The sequence below is a fragment of the Carcharhinus amblyrhynchos genome, chromosome 15 (genome assembly GCF_965287045.1).
Source record: "Carcharhinus amblyrhynchos chromosome 15, sCarAmb.v2.hapA, whole genome shotgun sequence".
In the NCBI taxonomy this organism is placed as follows: domain Eukaryota; kingdom Metazoa; phylum Chordata; class Chondrichthyes; order Carcharhiniformes; family Carcharhinidae; genus Carcharhinus; species Carcharhinus amblyrhynchos.
The window spans coordinates 66,440,273-66,458,104 of NC_137338.1; the positions used below are offsets into that span (position 1 = coordinate 66,440,273).

Genomic DNA, 17,832 nt, shown 5'->3' on the forward strand with positions numbered 1-17,832 from the left:
TTGCCCCATAGTGTCCAGGGATGCATAGATTAGAGGGATTAGTGGGTATAATGTGTAGGAATATGGGGGTAGGGCCCGGGTGGCATTGTGTTCAGTGCAGACTCGATGGGCTGAAGGGCCTCTTTCTGCACTGAAGGGTTCTACGATTTTATGTCATAATGGCTAATTTTCCTTGCTTTATGTGAATATATTTCCTGGACTCTTCATAGATGCTTCTCACTGCTTCTGTTCATTTGCTTGTGGGTAAAATTTTTCAATTTTTCTTCCCCAGTTCTATTTTCATCCCTTGAAGTCAGCTTTTCCCCAGTGTATTATGTTGGGCTTTGCCTTACGTTCTTCTAAATCTAATTCCCATCTATAACGTTATCATTTTGTTACAGCTATTCCCATATGCTTATGCTTCTCGTCTGAGAATATCATAGCTGCACTGTGGGAGGACACCTCGGAGAGCTCATACAGTGAGACAACATAGGTAGAGGGCAGGAACAAGAAGGGTGTAGCCAGAATGTTGGGGGTTTACGATAGGCCGCCCAACAGCCAGCGCGAGATAGAGGAACAGATATGTAGGCAGATTTTGGCAAGGTGTAAAAGCACCAGGGTTGTTGCGGTGGGAGATTTTAACTTCCCTTATATTGACTGGAACTCACTTAGTGCTAGAGGCGTGCATGGGGCACAGTTTGTAAGGATCATCCAGGAGAGCTTCTTGGAACAGTATGAAGATAGTCCAACTAGGGAAGGGGCAATACTGCACTTGACATTGGGGAATGAGCCCAGCCAGGTGGTTGACGTTTCAGCAAAGGAGCAGTTGGGGAACAGTGAGCACAATTCAGTAAGCTATAAAGGTACTGATGGATAAAGACAAGTGTAGTCCTCAAGTTAAGGTGCTAAATTGGGCTAAGGCTAATTACAACAATATTAGGTAGAAACTGAAGAATGTAGATGGGAGAAAGATGTTCTAGGGCAAATCAATGTCTGGCATGTGGAAGGCTTTCAAGTACAAACTGATAGGGATTCAAGAATGGCACATTAGGATGAAGGATATGTATGGCAAGTTTTGGGAACTTTGGATAACGAGAGCCTAATCAAAAGAGAAACAGGAAGCATTTGTCAAGGCTAGAAGACTGGAAACATGCAAAGCAAGTGTAGAATACAAGTAGAAAGAAACTTAAGGATTAAGGAGGGCTAAAAGGGATCAAAAAATTATTGGCCAGCAGCATTAAGGAAAATCCTAAGGCTTTTTACACATATAGGGAGAGGGTTGGCCCACTTAAGTGTAGGAGAGGGAATCTATGCGTGGAGCCAGAGGAAATTGGCAAGGTATTAGGTTAGTACTTTGCATCAGTATTCATGAAAGAGAAGGGCTTGGGTGAACAATGAGTCTGGGAAACAGTGTGTAGATAGTTTGAGTCATATTGAGATCAAAAAGGTGGTGGTATTGGGGTTCTTGAGAAACATTATGGTAAATAAGTCCCTTGGGCCTGATGGGATATCACCTCGAGTACTGAAAAAAAGGCAAGGGAGGAAATTGCTGGGGCCTTGAGAGAAATCTTTGTATCCTTACTGGCTACAGGGGAGGTCCCAGAAGATTGAAGAATAGCCAAAGTTGTTCCTTTGTTCAAGGGTAGCAAGAATAATCCAGGAAATTTCAAGCTGGTGAGCCTTACATCAGTATTAAGAAAATTATTGGAGGGGATTCTTGGAAATAAGTGGACATATTAGCGAGAGGCAACATGGTTTTGTGAAAGGGAGGTCATGTCTCACTAACTTGATTGAGTTTTGCGAGGAAGTGACAAAGATGATTCATAAGGCTAGGGCAGTGAATGTTGTCTACATGGATTTCAGTAAGGCCTTTGACAAAGTTCCTCGTGACAGACTGGTTCAGAGGGTGAAGTCACATGGGATCAGAAATGAGCCAGCAAGATGGATACAGAACTGGCTTGGTCAAGAAAGACAGTGGGTAGCAACGGAAGGTGTGTTTCTGAATGGAGAATTGTGACGTGGCGTTCCTCAGGGATCAGTGCTGGGACCTTTGCTGTTTGTATATACATGATTTGGAGGAAAATGCAACTGATTTGATTAGTAAATTTGCCAGACCTTAGTACGGTTGGTGGATTTGTAGATAGTGATGAGGATCAGAGGATACAAGCAGCTCAATTGGAGACTTGGGCGGAGAGATGGCAGATGGAGTTTAATCCGGACAAATGTGAGGTAATGCATTTTGGAAGGTCTAATACAGATAGGAAATATACAGTAAATGGCAGAAGCCTTGAGTATTGATTGGCAGTGGGATCTGGGTGTACAGGTCCTTGGAAGTGGCCACGCAGGTGGAGAAGGTAATCAAGAAGGCATACAGCATGCTTGCCTTCATCAGCCAAGGCACTGAGTTTAAAACTAGACATATCATGTTGCAACTTTACAGAACCTTAGTTAGGCCGCACTTGGAACAGAGTGTTCAATTCTGGTCACCATACTACCAGAAGGATATGGAGACTTTGGAGAGAGTACAGAAAAGATTGAACCAGGATGGTGCCTGGTATGGAAGGCATTAGATATGAGAAGAGGTTGGAGAAAATTGGTTTGTTCTCACTGAAACAACAGAGGTTGAAGAACAACCTGAAAGGAGTCTACAAGATTACAAGGGGCATGGACAGAATGGATAGTCAGAAGCTTTTTCCACAGGGTAGAAGGGTCAATTACTATGGGGCATAGGTCTAAAGGTGCAAGGGGCAAGGTTTAAAAAGGAAACATACAAGGCAAGTTTCTTTTGAAACAGAGGGTGGTGGGTGCCTGGACCTTGCTGCTACGGCAAATAGTTGAAACAGATGCAATAGTAACTTGTAAGGGGCGTCTTGACAAATACACGACTAGAATGAAAATAAAGGTACATGATCTCCAGAAAGGTTGGGGTTTTAGTTCAGTCGGGTGGCATGATCGGTGCAGGCTTGGAAGGCCGAAGGACCTGTGCTGTAATTTTCTTTATTTTTTTTGACTGCAACAATCTTGTGCCCTTCCGTTCATCTAAATTTTCTAGACCTTCTGGAACTGTAAACTGATTACACAATTTCATGAAGAAAGGTTATTTTAATGACTTAAAAGGAAAAGTCTACCACCTTTGCCTTTAAATTTCAAAGCAGAGTGTCTCAACAACTTGCTCAGGGCTACAGGAAGGTATAGAGAGAGGGAAAGAAAGCCATGTCAGGCAGGATGAGGGTATAGAGGAAAAAAAAGGACAAAGCTGTGTAGGGTTGGAGAAGAGTATAGAGGGAAAGACAAAACAATGTTGGGCTGGATGAGGGTATAGAGAAAAGGAAGTGTTGTGAAGTTGGTGTTTTTAAAATTGTCTGTTAGAAAGTGCTTTTCAGAAAGTTAAAAAAAAGTACATACCGTGCCCAAAATGAAACATCTGTATCTAAAGGCCAAGTAGTTATCAAGGCAACAGACTTTCAGACATTTGAAATTAAGCCTATCAATTTGAAATAGGCACTTAGATACCAAGAACCTATTAAATTTAAAGTGCTGGCAACTTAGGACCATTGTGGGGGATACTGATATGTCATCACAGGTATAAAGGAAGGGGACAGTACAACAGAAGCAGACAGCAACTGCTATCTGCCACAGCTCATAGCTTTTAGCTCAAAAGCTCATCTTGATAGCAAAGTCAATCCCTCAATCCCATACAGAAGAGTCAATAGAAAAGACCCAAAATATTCCCAAAGATGCCAAACCTGATTATAATTGAGTGTGAATAAAGGTTATTTTGTTAATGGGTAGGCATTGTATTTATTTAAACAGCATTCCATTAGAATTTTATTTGGTTTCTTGATAGTTAACTTGTTCACTGTTAGACGAGTAAAGTGTTACTTGTTGATTTTAGAGTGTGTCACAAAGTTGCTGAAGAGCAGATCGCACAATTTCACATCACTTTTACACATTGAGGTGAGGTACTCCTCTTTGACCAGTTAGGTATTAGTTCTCAAGAGGGGATCCACCTTGCTTCATAACAGAAAAGCAAAGCTAAGGAGAGCTGGCAAAGGGTATAGGGAAAAGAAAAGACAAAGCCAAGGAGGGCTGGAAGAGAAGACCGAGAGGGGGGAAGGCAAAGTCATGGAGGGCTGGAGGAGGAGACAGAGAGAGATATGGAATGGGATACCGAGAAATGGATGGACAAAGCTATGCAGGCTAAAGAGGTCAATGGGAGGGAAGGGCAGAGCCAGGATGGGTCTGAATAAGAGGATAAAAATTCCAAAACTGGTGTTGCTGAACTAGAGCAATTCATTTCTCACTTCCAAATTTTTTACTGTCAACCCTCCATCAGGTTGCAATCAGCCCCTAGCAGTTTTTTTTGCATTTCTTACCTCCATACTCTGAAAATTCCACTCACTACTGAAGGCATCAGGAGTGGAATTACCCACACAAATATCTGCTGAGGGAGCACAGCAATCTCAAAAAAGATAAACATTTCAACTGCTTTAAAAGGTAAAATGCATTACATAATTTGGAAAAAGGATACAATTCCGCGTAAGAGGGAACACACACAACTTTCTTTGAATATTCCACAGGGCAGTACAGCTTGTTTAACTGCTCTTCATACATCGCTAGCGCTTCTGTCAAATTTGCACAATTACCCTACAGGGAGAAAAAAAAAGGAGAATGCAGGGATTATTCATCAATTTCTACTCGGGGATTTTTTTTTAAAACTTACTTTGCGATTTCTTGATCTGATTTTTTGATGGCCAATTACGGGCCTGTAGGAAGGCTTATCCACAAGAAACAGGTAGCAACATCTAAACCGATAAGGCAGGCAACTTGACATTACCCAACTGGAAGAACAATGAGCTCTATGCTGGCAGCTCTCCACTCAGGTCTTACCACCCATTTAATGAGCTCCAGTTCCAAATCGCGAAAGGAAAATACTTTTTAGAACATAACAGCACAGTACAGGCCCTTCAGCCCTCGATGTTGCGCCGACCAGTGGAACCAATCTAATGACCCTCTAACCTAAACTATTCCAATGTTATCCATACGTCTATTCACTGACCATTTGAACGCCCTTAAAGTTGGCGAGTCCACAACTGCTGCAGGCGGGGCATTCCACGACCTTACTACTGAGTAAAGAACCTACCTGACATCCGTCCTATACTTACCACCCCTTAATTTAAAGCTATGTCCCCTTGTGTTAGCCATCACCATCCGAGGTAAAAGGCTCTCACTGTCCACCCTATCCAATCTTTTGATCATCTTGTATGCCTTAATCAAGTCACCTCGTAACCTTCTTCTCTCCAATGAAAATAACCTCAAGTCCCTCAGCCTTTCCTCATAAGACCTTCCCATCATACCAGGCAACATCCTGGTAAACCTCCTCTGCACCCTCTTTTCCAATGCCTCCACATCTTTCTTATAATGCAGCGCCCAGAACTATACGCAATACTCCAAGTACGGCCGCACCAGAGTTTTGTACAGTTGCAACATAACCTCACGGCTCTGAAATTCAATCCCTCTACTAGTAAAAGCTAACACACCGTATGCCTTAACAACCTTATCAACCTGGGTGCCAATTTTCAGGGAGCTATGCACATGTACACCGAGATCTCTCTGCTCGTCCACACTACCAAGAGTCCTTCCATTAGCCCCATATTCTGTACTCCTGTTACGCTTACCAAAGTGAATCACCTCACACTTTTCTGCATTTGCCACCTCTCACCCAGCTCTGCAGCTTATCTATGTCCCTCTGCAAATTGTAACATCAATCCTCACTGTCTACAACTCCCTCGACTGATGTTGTCAGCAAATTTACTAACCCATCCATCTACACCCTCATCTAGGTCATTTATAAAAATGACAAACAGCAGTGACCCCAAAACAGATGCCTGAGGTAAGTGACTGAACACCAGGTTGAATATCAACCACCACCCTGTGTCTTCTATCAGCTAGCCAATTCCTGATCCAAACTGCTAAATCACCCTCAATCCCATGCATCTGCATTTTCTGCAGTAGCCTACCATGGGGAACCTTATCAAATGCTTTGCTAAAATCAATATACACCACGTCAACTGCCTTATCCTTAACCACCTCTTTGGTCACCTTTTCAAAAAACTCCATAAGGTTTGTGAGGCATGACCTACCCTTCACAAAACCGTGTTGACTATCCCTAATCAATTTATTTCTCTCTAGATGATTATAAATCCTATCCCTTATAATTCTTTCCAAAACTTTGCCCACAACAGAAGTAAGGCTCACCGGTCTATAATTCCCAGGATGGTCTCTACTCCCCTTCTTGACCAAGGGGACAACATTTGCTATCCTCCAGTCTTCCGGCACTATACCTGTAGCCAATGACGACATGAAGATCAAAGCCAAAGGCTCTGCAATCTCCTCCCTAGCCTCCCAGAGAATCCTAGGGTAAATCCCATCCGGCCCAGGGGACTTATTTTCATACTCTCAAGAGTTGCTAACACCTCCTCCTTATGTAACTCAATTCCATCCAGTCTAAAAGCCTTTTGGACATACACAACATGACTGAAATGCATGTAAAGGAAATGTAATGTGCTAATGAGTGATAATAAGGCCCAACAACTGTGGGCAAGTTAAAGAAGTTCTATTATAAGACCAATTAGAAGATTTGCTTCAAACTCCAATATCCCTATTTCACTGACTAGAAAATCAGTGCAAATGAGGCACAATGACCACCTCCCGCCACCTCTCCCCCACACAAATCCCAGAGGGATTCACCAGTTTACACAACTCACATGGCAGGAGCACTATCTTGTAAAATACACCTCAGTGGTCTCTAACACACAATTATTGCACAATTTCCTACACACCTCCCTCACGCTCACCTTGCCATGCATATAGAAACACGACATAATCTATTCTCTAAAGTAATTTCCCAACACGGATGCCTATATATTGGAGGTCGTTCATAACCTAACAGGAGCCTATAGAAACTTGAGATACAACACTGATAAAATCATAGAATCTCTACAGTGCAGGAGAACTTTCAGCTCATCGAGTCTGTGCCAATTCTTTGAAAGCGTATCTTACCCAAGCCCTCCTCCACACAATCCCCATAACCCCACGTTTTAGCATGGCCAGTCCATCTAACCTATATACATTTGGGATGTGGGAGAAAACTGGGGCACCCAAATGAAACCCATGCATACACAATGAGAACATGCAAACCCAACACTCCACACCAAAAGCTGGAATCAAACCAAGTCCCCACTGTTGTGAGGCAGCAGTGCAAAGACTGTGCCACTATGCCACCCAATCAAACAAATCTAATTAAATCTAAAAATGGGATGTGAATGAACTGATTGCTGTAGAAGCAAATTAATAGTCACTTGGTAAGAGAGAACTGGACTATTGCTGATGAAAGAGACATGTTGGCCAAGCTTTTTAATCCTGTACTACTCATGACAAATATAATACAAGGCAAATTTTAAACACTCAACATTTTACACGAGGAATTAAGAGTCCACAAAACAAGCCCCCTTTTCTACTATAGTATAAATTATGATCCTTGGAAATTTGGCATACTTGTGTTTGTCTTGATGTCTGCAGGATGAAATGTTTTGACAATGTCTCTCTTTCCAGCAATATTCAAGTTAACACAGTGACAGAGATTTATCCTATCTTCCACCTTACAGGATAAACATCTAGCATTTTTTGATTTATTCAGTGCATAGGATACAGCCACTGAGACAACACCCACCAATATCATAAATGTGTAGTTTGTACTATTCTCACCTTTAGCTAGATAAACATTTGTCTCACTTATGCAGCACCTCAGTACCCCTCTCAGGGCACCCCAAAGTGCTTTACAGCCAAAGAAGTACTTTTGAAATGTCACTGCTGATATAATTCAGGAAGTTAGGCACACAAGGAGGCCCCAATCCAGAGAATGGTACTGAGGAAAACCGCCCTGCTCGTCTACGAAATAGTTCAATGGGATTCTTTCCAGTCTTCCAGACAGGCAGACAGGCCTTGATTTTCAAACACTTTGCAAAATGGGAAGGGAATAAAAATAATAAAATGTATAGAAGCTAACTATGTATTTATGAATGTACTAAGATATTAAAGTAAACATAACCACATGATATAAATCTGATGTGTTTGGAATGTTTGATTGTAGATTAAGGTGTTTTACTCAACATTACTGTATGGACTGGTTGCCACCTGGTGCACATTAGCAGTAATGCATTAAATGGCTTATGTGGAACCCTGTCAAAAAAAGCTGTGCTCATAGCTACCACAACTTCAGGAGATGCACTCATCATACATACAGTGACAGTGTCTGCCAGCAATGCAGCAGTATCTGCAAAAACAACACGGTTTTGAATGCCAGCCAATTGCTGCCCCATTCCCAACCCCTTGTCATCTCACTTGCTGCTCTGCATGCTGCCTCAACTGGGCCTTGCTCACTGCCCTGCTCACCACCCACTTGCCACCCTACTCCCAAACCTTGTGCCCTTGCTTCCTCACTTCTCATGCAAAATGACAAGCAGGATTGGCGAGGGATGGGTACCACGAACAGGACAGCAGCCACAACAATGACAACAGTAGCACTGTTCCAGTGTAGAGGCAGGAAAACTAAAGCTATGTAAAAACTTTTTCCAAATGGACTTATAAACTTAAAGGAAATCTTGCAAGGACATATCACAGATCAGTGTCTTCCACCGGAGGTAGAATTAAAGAAAAACGCAGAATTCCAGGTAATTTCTCCTTAGGATCTGCAGTTCTCAGTATTCTAATGGTCCACTAACCCCTCTGATGACTGCCAATTGAAACTTGAAGCCTTTAGTGTGTCTAAGTCATAGTGATAAACTACAGCCCACTAATATGGATAAATCGAAAACTTCTAACATAACATAAATCAATGCATGAAAGCTCATTAGTGCTCTCGGTTAGAAGTACAGATCACTGGTGTCTGGCTACACACCGTAATTATCTCAGCAACATACACTGTCAGTATCAATATCCATGTTCTGTTACTTAAATGTAAATGTGTACATAGATCCCTGAAAGTTGGGAATCAAGTAGATAAGGTTGTTAAGAAGGCGTACGGTGTCTTGGCGTTTATTGGTAGGGGGATTGAATTTAGGAGTCGCAGCGTCATGTTGCAACTGTACACAACTCTGGTGCGGCCGCACTTGGAGTACTGTGTGCAGTTCTGGTCCCCACATTACAGGAAGGATGTGGAGGCTTTGCAGAGGAGGTTTACCAGGATGTTGCCTGGTATGCAGGGGAGGTCCTATGAGGAGAGACTGAGGGATTTGGGGTTGTTTTCACTGGAAAGAAGGCGGCTAAGAGGGGATCTTATAGAAACATATAAGATGATTAGAGGTTTAGATAGGGTGGATGGTGATAGCCTGTTTCCTCGGATGGAGAAATCTAGCACGAGGGGGCATGGCTTTAAATTAAGGGGGGGTAGTTATAGGACGGATGTCAGGGGCAGGTTCTTTACCCAGAGGGTGGTGAGGGACTGGAATGCCCTGCCTGCTGCAGTTGTAAATGCGCCTAGTTTGGGGGCGTTTAAGAGATTGGTGGATAGGTTTATGGACGAAAAGGGATTGGTTTAGATTAGTGGGTCAATGTTTTTTTTTTAAAAATTAGACTGGTCGGCGCAGCATTGTGGGCCGAAGGGCCTGTTCCGCGCTGTAATGTTCTATGTTCTAAATGATCCCGGGATGAGAGAAGGGGAGCAAAAAATAGGCATTATTCTTTGATTAAAAAGTGAAATTGATATGGTAATTATAAACTATGTTAAAAGGTAGTGTGAGAAATAAATCTGTCCCAAAGCATACCTTCAAGACCCTTAGCTATCAAAGCATTGAAAGGTATACTCTAGTGAGGTTGACCACTCAAGAACATGTTCTTGTCGTGACATCATACTGTGACTGGCATGGGGCAGGGGCATTGTGTCAATCCAGCACTTCAGTACCCTGATTTTAAATTACTGAACATTTCCCAAAACTATCAGTGCCCTGGTGCCCAAGTCTTAAAGATGGTGGAAATTAAAATGACCTGCACAGGAATTACGTTGAATAAATTAGCATAATCAAACAGAAACGGCAGGCCTGTCCCCCAAAAAGGGTGAAATGAGAATATCTTTGATGGAGAATCCCTCTCTGAACATTCCAATTGTTAATAGAAAGTAACTTCACAGATTCAATAACCATCTTTTACCAACATTATTCATATTTAGACTCAATGGCCAATTACTCATTTATAAATGCTTATTGTTGCTATGAACGGAACAGAAATGGGAAAAGCAAGACTACCCTACCTGTGTAAAGTACTTTCCAGTGGGTTTCAAAACCTTCACAGCTAAGTCGAGAATAAGTCGCAGAAAATCCCATGTTGATTCTGGGGCAGAAAGATGTGTTACACTGTAACTAAAAGACTGAGTTCATTAAAGCACAAACAAAAAGCAAGGACAGAATAAAAGCCAGAATGATGAACCACTGCAGACTGTAAAAGCACTGTTCCCTAACCACAGACTGAGCTGCCCCTTCCTGGCCATTACTTAAGGTTGAACCAAACCAGCTGCAACCTCAGCATTCTTCTAGACGGAGTTGAGTTTCCGGCCTCATATCGTTCCTATCAAGGTCTCCTACACCCACTTCACATTATTATCCATTTCCATGTCTGCCGTAGAAACCCTCATCCATGCCTTTGCTAGCTCTAGGCACTCACCTGATGAAGGAACGGTGCTCCAAAAGCTTGTGCTACCAAATAAACTTGTTGGACTTTGACCTGGTGTTGTATCCAACGCCAGCAACTCCACATCTTAGCTACCTCTAGACTGGGTTGTCTAATGCTCTCTTAGCTAACCTGCACCTTCCCTCCATAAAGTCATTCAAAGCTCTACTCTCCATGTCTTAACTCGCACCAAGTCCCATTCCCCACCACCACCGTGTTCGTAGACCAACACTGACTCCTAGTCTGGCAGCAAGTACCCTTTATTTTCAAATTTGCATTCTGGTTTTCCAATTTTAGTTCTTATACATCCTTAGTTTTTTTTGTTGCTTTACCATTGGTGACTTTGCCTTCAATTGCTTAGGACTGAAGTGCTTAAGGAGTAGGTCTGTTCCTATTTCTTACGCTGTGTATTTACGTTCCCTTGACACAGCAAAGTTAACAACTGCACAAAGCTCACTTCAAACACCCAGGTTCTGGTACATTGTCCATTCCCAACGAAAGCAGAGATACTGAATTTACACCATCAATCCTAATACTAAAGCTGGATTGTAAATGGCTTTGCAACTGTAAAGGCTGCTGTTTAATTCAGACCCAACTTGACCTGCCAGCAAAACAAGTGACAAAGTAGAGCCTATAGGATAAGAAAGGGACCAAATCCTCCCTACTGCCTCATTAAGCATCTGAGCAATTCAGACAAAACACTGTCTCTGACAGGGGTTAGAAACCACATATCAGTGCAGGCTTGGTGGGCCGACGGGCCTGTTCCTGTGCTGCATTGTTCTTTGTTTGACATCTGCCGAGTTAACTAATCTCAGCGAAGTCAATGGATTTGACAGTTAAGGTGGTGGTGAAATAATAAATAAAAACAGCCGAAGTTTCTGCCCCTGACCATCACCAGCAATCCCTGCAGATTTGTATGTGTGCGAATGCTGGGATGGAGCTCAAGTGCTGATGCCCCACGTGGTCAACATTTGACCAACTGACCATCAGAAGTGAAGACTTATGGATGTGGACCCATAAAATGCAGCCAATGCTCCACGACAAAGGTGGAATTCTGATGCACTCTTCAAATTCAATGGGAAAGATAAAATTGGCACATCTAAGACAGACATGAACAACTTTTATTCCAAAAACATGGAACTGCTACACAGTAACTCATGGAAAACTGTTGAACATACATTGTGCATATGATTTATAGTCCCAAACAATATAATTGTATCTAACATGAATGAAAAGATTCAGAGTAGTTCAATTTAACAGCAACACTGACTACTGCTCATATCCTAATTCCATTTGGATAAGCTCAAGAGTGAAAATGTTGAATCCAGAACAGCAGCAGAGAAGGGAAGGAAACAAATCCTGCATTCCAGTTCCCATTATCTTTCGGAACATCCTGCCCCAAGTGCTCAAAGATCTACAGCACGATGGCAGAGTGGTTAGCACTGTTGCCTCACAGCACCATAGAACATAACAGCGCAGAACAGGCCCTTCGGCCCACGATGTTGCGCCGACCAATTAAGAAAAAAGCAATGACCCTCTAACCCAAACCTAAACCAGGGACCCAGGTTCAATTCTTGCCTTGGGTCACTGTCCATGTGGGGTTTGCAAGTTCTCCCCATGTCTGCGTGAGTTTCCTCTGGATGCTCCATTTTCTCCCACAGGCCATAGGTGAGCAGGTTAGGTTGACTGGCCGTGTTAAATTGACCATTAGCGTCGGGGGAGTAGCAGAGTACATACGTGGGGTTACAGAGATGGGGACTAGATGGGATTGTTAAGACTAATAAGGCACATCATTAAAAAAACTTGTTTCAGTAAAGAAAGTATATTTAGATAGTGCTTTTCCTCTCTCTGGATGTTCCAAAGCAAACTCCTGAAGTATTGGAAGACGATGATAAAAAGGTATGGCAGGAGTTGAAGCAACCAATTCCAGCTGAAGGGTTGCTTCAGCATAGGCAAAATGCAATGTCACTCAGGTTTGACCTGTAGCCATAGCACTGAATCTTAAATGTTGTACAAGTCAAAAATCTGCTTTCCAGAAACTATCCATACTTAGACAGACATGTTCTTCTTGGTCATATTCATTGTTTACACTCAACATCTGAACATTGTATTCACACATCACGACAGTTCACTGGATGTGTGTTCCACCACAATGTGCCTCCCACCTGACTGTGTGCAGTCTTGCTAGCAAGTAGCTTCGTGTTTTGAAGCCAGGATTCTCAAACATGCAGAGGCCTATTAGATTCCTCTTCCATTACAGGGCGAGACAACATAGATTCAGGATCTACAGAGGAGGAAGCAGAAAATGTTTTTATTTAACTCATGTTTAAACTGAAAGATGACAGGAAAATTTTGTATATTTTGAAAGCCAAACTGATTAAATTTATGATAAAGCAAATGATTAAAATAAAGTCTGAAATAATTGAATTGGAGCATTTAATGGTAATTGTTGACTATACTCTAAAGATTGTATTAAGGGTTGGATTAAAATAAATTCAAAAACTTACCAGGCTGAGATGGGTCAACTCCATGCCTGGAGAGGACAGGTCAGGCTTGCTAGATTTAGGTTGCTCCCTTTTCTTCCCATTTCACCTTTGGATATTCCACAAATTAAGATTCAATTCATCCTCCTATTTGACGCAGATCACTGTTCTTCATGTAGTCTTCAGGTGCTCTTGCAGCATTGGAAACTGGGAATATCTGAGTGTATTGATGCTACTCGTTGTAGGTGTATGAACATACGCTTTAAATTTTGTTACTTGTACAAGTGTGCATAAGACGCAAGGCTGAAGGATGAGACAGGCAGGAAATGTGGGCCATGCTGAAAGGCAAACCTCTTGTGTCATCAAATCTCAGGCCATTACACCAGATCTCAAGGAACACTAGATCACCCAAAGTACAGTACATCAGCTTGGCTAACACTTCCTGCCAGGAGTGTTGCAATGTCATCCTCTATGGTGTGCTGAACAGAGTAAACTTCTGTCTCAAATTCATCAGCCACTGAAGCAAAGGATCAGGGCCATTCGCAGGAGTTTCCAGTGACATTGGATCATCCATCATTTCAACTTCACTTTCCTAGGGTTGCACATTTGAAAAGTATGAGTACCTCCAATTGAGTCATCAGACTCATGCTGCACAGGGAGCATATTCAAATGGTTGCAGCTTCTGCCAAGGTCAGCTCCCTTTGCTGCTGCAATGCCCACCCAGAACAGTCTTAATGGGTATTCGTGTCAATTTGCAGAGGACACAACAGATGTGAAAATATAACATCTGAAGTCTTCATGGGTGTTTTCTATTCAAATTATTCTTATGTCTTTTTCTAATCTACATGCATGATTTGTATCCTTCTCAAATTATGGAACACTTCAAATCATTTCATGGAATCTCCATCCAGGTAACTGTGCTTCTTTTTGTTACTCTCAACCAGTACTACATGATTTTCCCAGCATTTTCTCAATTGAGAGCATATTCAAATTGTTTCAATATCAGTGATGTTTATAACCAGCCTTATGCTGAGAGTGGAAACATAACTAGAATGTCAACACTGAAACCTGATCACAGTGACCAAAATCACAAGATTTGTGCACCAGCATATTTCACTACCCACAAATAACCAGAACATACCCACATTCTGCAATTGCAACAAGGTTATACAATTAAACCATTTTCAATATAGATCACTTGTATTTTTCAAGGGCCTATGATTTGGAATAAAACCACGTAGACAATCAGAATAAATTATAGAATTGAAAATTGAATAACTAGAATGACATAAAACGGATCATCATATTTACCTTCTTCTGGAGATGTAGAGATAGGAACCGCTGTTAGATCATTAATGACATAATCAAACAGCCTTCCTTCTGCAGCATATGTCTTCAATACAGGAACACAATCTTCAACCAAGACCTGAAAAATTAACATTTTTGAACAAAAGCAAATCTGCTGTCATTCAGTAAGACCATGGTTAAATTTCTACATCAACTCCACTTTCTCAACTGAACCACATTCCCTGGTTCTCTTAGTGCCCAAAAAAATCAATGTCTATCTTGAATATTTTTAATGACCGAGCATCCATAGTTCTGAGGTAAAGAATTTCAAAGATTCACAACTCTGAATGAAGAGGCTTTTCCTCATCTCAGTCCTTATCCTGAAACTATAACCCCTACTCCTCCCCAGCCAGGGGAAGAACAACCACCCTCTGAAGCCATTGAAGAACTTTATATTTCTGAGAGATGAACAAAAAATACAGATCTCCTTAATCTCACCTTGATTCGTAGGATAAGTGTTGACCTATCTAGTGAACCTTGGTCAGACACCCTCCAAGACAAAGACATCTTTCTTTAAGACATGGTTCTTGAAAACTACACAGTATTCCACATGTAAGGTTCATGAATGATCTTATACAAAAACTTATGAAACAGGAGTAGGAGGCCATTCAGCCCCTCGGGCCTGCTTTGCCATTCAAAAGATCATCATTGATCTGTTTGTGCTTCAAGTTCCACATTCGCATGTACCCCTGATAATCTGTGATTCCCTTGCCCAATAAGAACCTATCTACCTCTGCCTTAAAAATATTCAGTGACTTTCATCTCCATGTCTCGACCCTCAAAAAGATTCTTCACCTCTGTCCTAAAAGGGTGTCCTCTAATTTTCAAAGTGTCCATGGGCTGCACAGTGAGTAGCACTGCTGCCTCACAATGCCAGGGACCTGGGTTCAATTCCCACTTGGGTCACTCACTGTGTGGAGTTTGCATGTTCTCCCCGTGTCTACATGGGTTTCCTCCGGGTGCTCCAGTTTCCTCCCACAGTCCAAAGACAGGCAGGTTAGGTTGATTGGCCATGCTAAATTGCACCTTAGTGTCAAGGGATTAGTAGGGTAAAATAAGCAGTTACGGGGATAGGGCTGGGGTGGGATTGTGGTCTGTGCAGACTCAATGGGCCGAATAGCCTCCTTCTGCACTGTAGGGATTCTTGGAGTACTGTGTGCAGTTCTGGTCCCTGCATTACAAGAAGGATGTGGAGGCGTTGGAGAGGGTGCAGAGGAGGTTTACTAGGATTTTGCCTGGTATGGTGGGGAGGTCCTATGAGGAGAGACTGAGGGATCTAGGGTTGTTTTCGTTGGAAAGAAGGCGGCTAAGAGGGGATCTTATTGAAACATATAAGATGATTAGAGGTTTAGATAGGGTGGATAGTGATAGCCTTTTTCCTCGGATGGAGAAAGCTAGCACGAGGGGGCATGGCTTTAAATTAAGGGGGGGTAGCTACAGGACGGATGTCAGGGGTAGGTTCTTTACCCAGCGGGTGGTGAGGGATTGGAATGCCCTGCCTGCTGCAGTTGTAAATGCGTCTAGTTTGGGGGCGTTTAAGAGATCTCTGGATAGGTTTATGGACGAAAAGGGATTGGTATAGGCTAGTGGGTCATTGTTTTTGTAACTGGTCGGCGCAACATCGTGGGCCGAAGGGCCTGTTCTGCGCTGTAATGTTCTATGTTCTATGTTCTATTCTATGCCCCGTTTCTGGATTCACCCACAACAGGAAACATCCTTTCCATGTCTACCTTGTCAAAGCCGTTCAGGATCTTATACTTCAATCAATTAACTCATTCTTCAAAACTCCACTGGAAACAAGCCTGACCCGTCCAACCTTTCCTCATAAGATAACCTGCTCATTCCAAGCATTAATCTACTAAACCTCCTCTGAACTGCCTCCAACACATTTCTGTCCTTTCCAAATGAGAGACAGTATTCTAACTACGGTCCAATTGACCCACTGTAAAATTGAAGCATAACAAATATACTTTTACATTCAATTACTCTCATAATAAAGAGCAGCATTTCATTAGGTTTCTTAACAAAGCTGTGTATAATTGCAGCAAAACATCCTTAATTCAATACTGTCACCCTTGCAATAAATTCCCATATTTAATTTGCCTTCCTAATAGCTTGCATGTACTTGCTTGTTAACTTTTGGGCATCTAATTCTCTACAAATACCAACATGTATTAGTGTCTCACATTTTAAAACATTCTGCTTTTCATTATTCCTACTGAAGTGGATACAATACTTTCAACTCTCTCACATTATAGTCCACCTTCTTGCCTTAACCTGTTTATATCCTCCTAAGGTTACTTTCCCACATAGGTTTGTATCATCAGCAAACTCGGATACATTATATTGTTTCCTCATCAGTCATTGGTGTAGATTTTAATAGCCACTGTCTAAACACTGATCCAAGAGATCGCACTCACTGCAGTGAGTGCATTCGCACCACTCTGAAAATGAGTTATTCATTCCTGGTCTATTTTCTGGCAGCTAACAACCTTCAATTCATGCCAACATATTTGCCCAATCCCATGAATTGGTGCAATCTTGTGTAGCAATTTGCCAAATGTCTTCTAAAAATCCAAGTATATGACATTCAGTAGATCGCCATTAAACACGATCACGGCTGATCAACTACTTCAAACACACCTTTTTATATCCTGTCTTTTACATAATTGGTATTTAGAAATCTGTCAATCTCTATTTTAACATACTCTGACTGCTTCCATAGTAGAAAATACCAAAGATTCATAATCCTCTGATTAAAAATGTTTCCCCTCATCTCAGTCCTTAGTGGCTTTCTCTATTTTGAAATGGCGTCCCGAGTCTAGATTCCCTGACCAGAGGGAACATCTTGCCTGCAAATACCATGTCTTATCCCTTTAAGTATTTTGTAAGTCTGAGTGAGATCACCTGTAATTCTTCTAAACTCTAGAGAACATGGGCTCAGTCTGACCAATCTCTTTTCATGAGACAGTCCAAGAACAAGTCTGTTGCACTCTCTCAGTAGCAATAATATCTTTCCCAAGGTAAAGGGACCAAAACTGCATTCAGTACTTCAGGTGCAGTCTAACAAAGGGTTTATTTAAGCAACCTTTTGCTACTTCTACACTCAAATCCCCTTGTGATAAAGGTTGACATACCACTAGTGTTCCTAATGTTTGCTGTATTTGCATTTAGTGACACATTGATGAGGGCACCCACATCCCTCTGCACATCTACATTTCCCAATTTCTCATCATTTAAGAAATACTCTGCCTTTGTTTTTTTTTCTTTTAAATGGATAACTTCATACTTATTGACATTA

At 41.9% G+C, this 17,832-nt stretch overlaps 1 protein-coding gene across 1 annotated transcript in view; it reads right to left on the bottom strand.

The window, feature by feature from the left end:
• sms (spermine synthase) overlaps positions 1-17,832 on the bottom strand; it is a 62,213-nt gene that overhangs the window by 15,563 nt on the left and 28,818 nt on the right. Inside the window, exons 8-10 of the mRNA XM_080204103.1 lie at positions 14,496-14,610; positions 10,286-10,365; positions 4,511-4,626 (exon numbers count right to left, since the gene is read on the bottom strand). Of these exons, the coding sequence (XP_080060229.1) occupies positions 4,511-4,626; positions 10,286-10,365; positions 14,496-14,610 (311 nt within the window). The remainder of the gene's footprint in view (positions 1-4,510; positions 4,627-10,285; positions 10,366-14,495; positions 14,611-17,832) is intronic.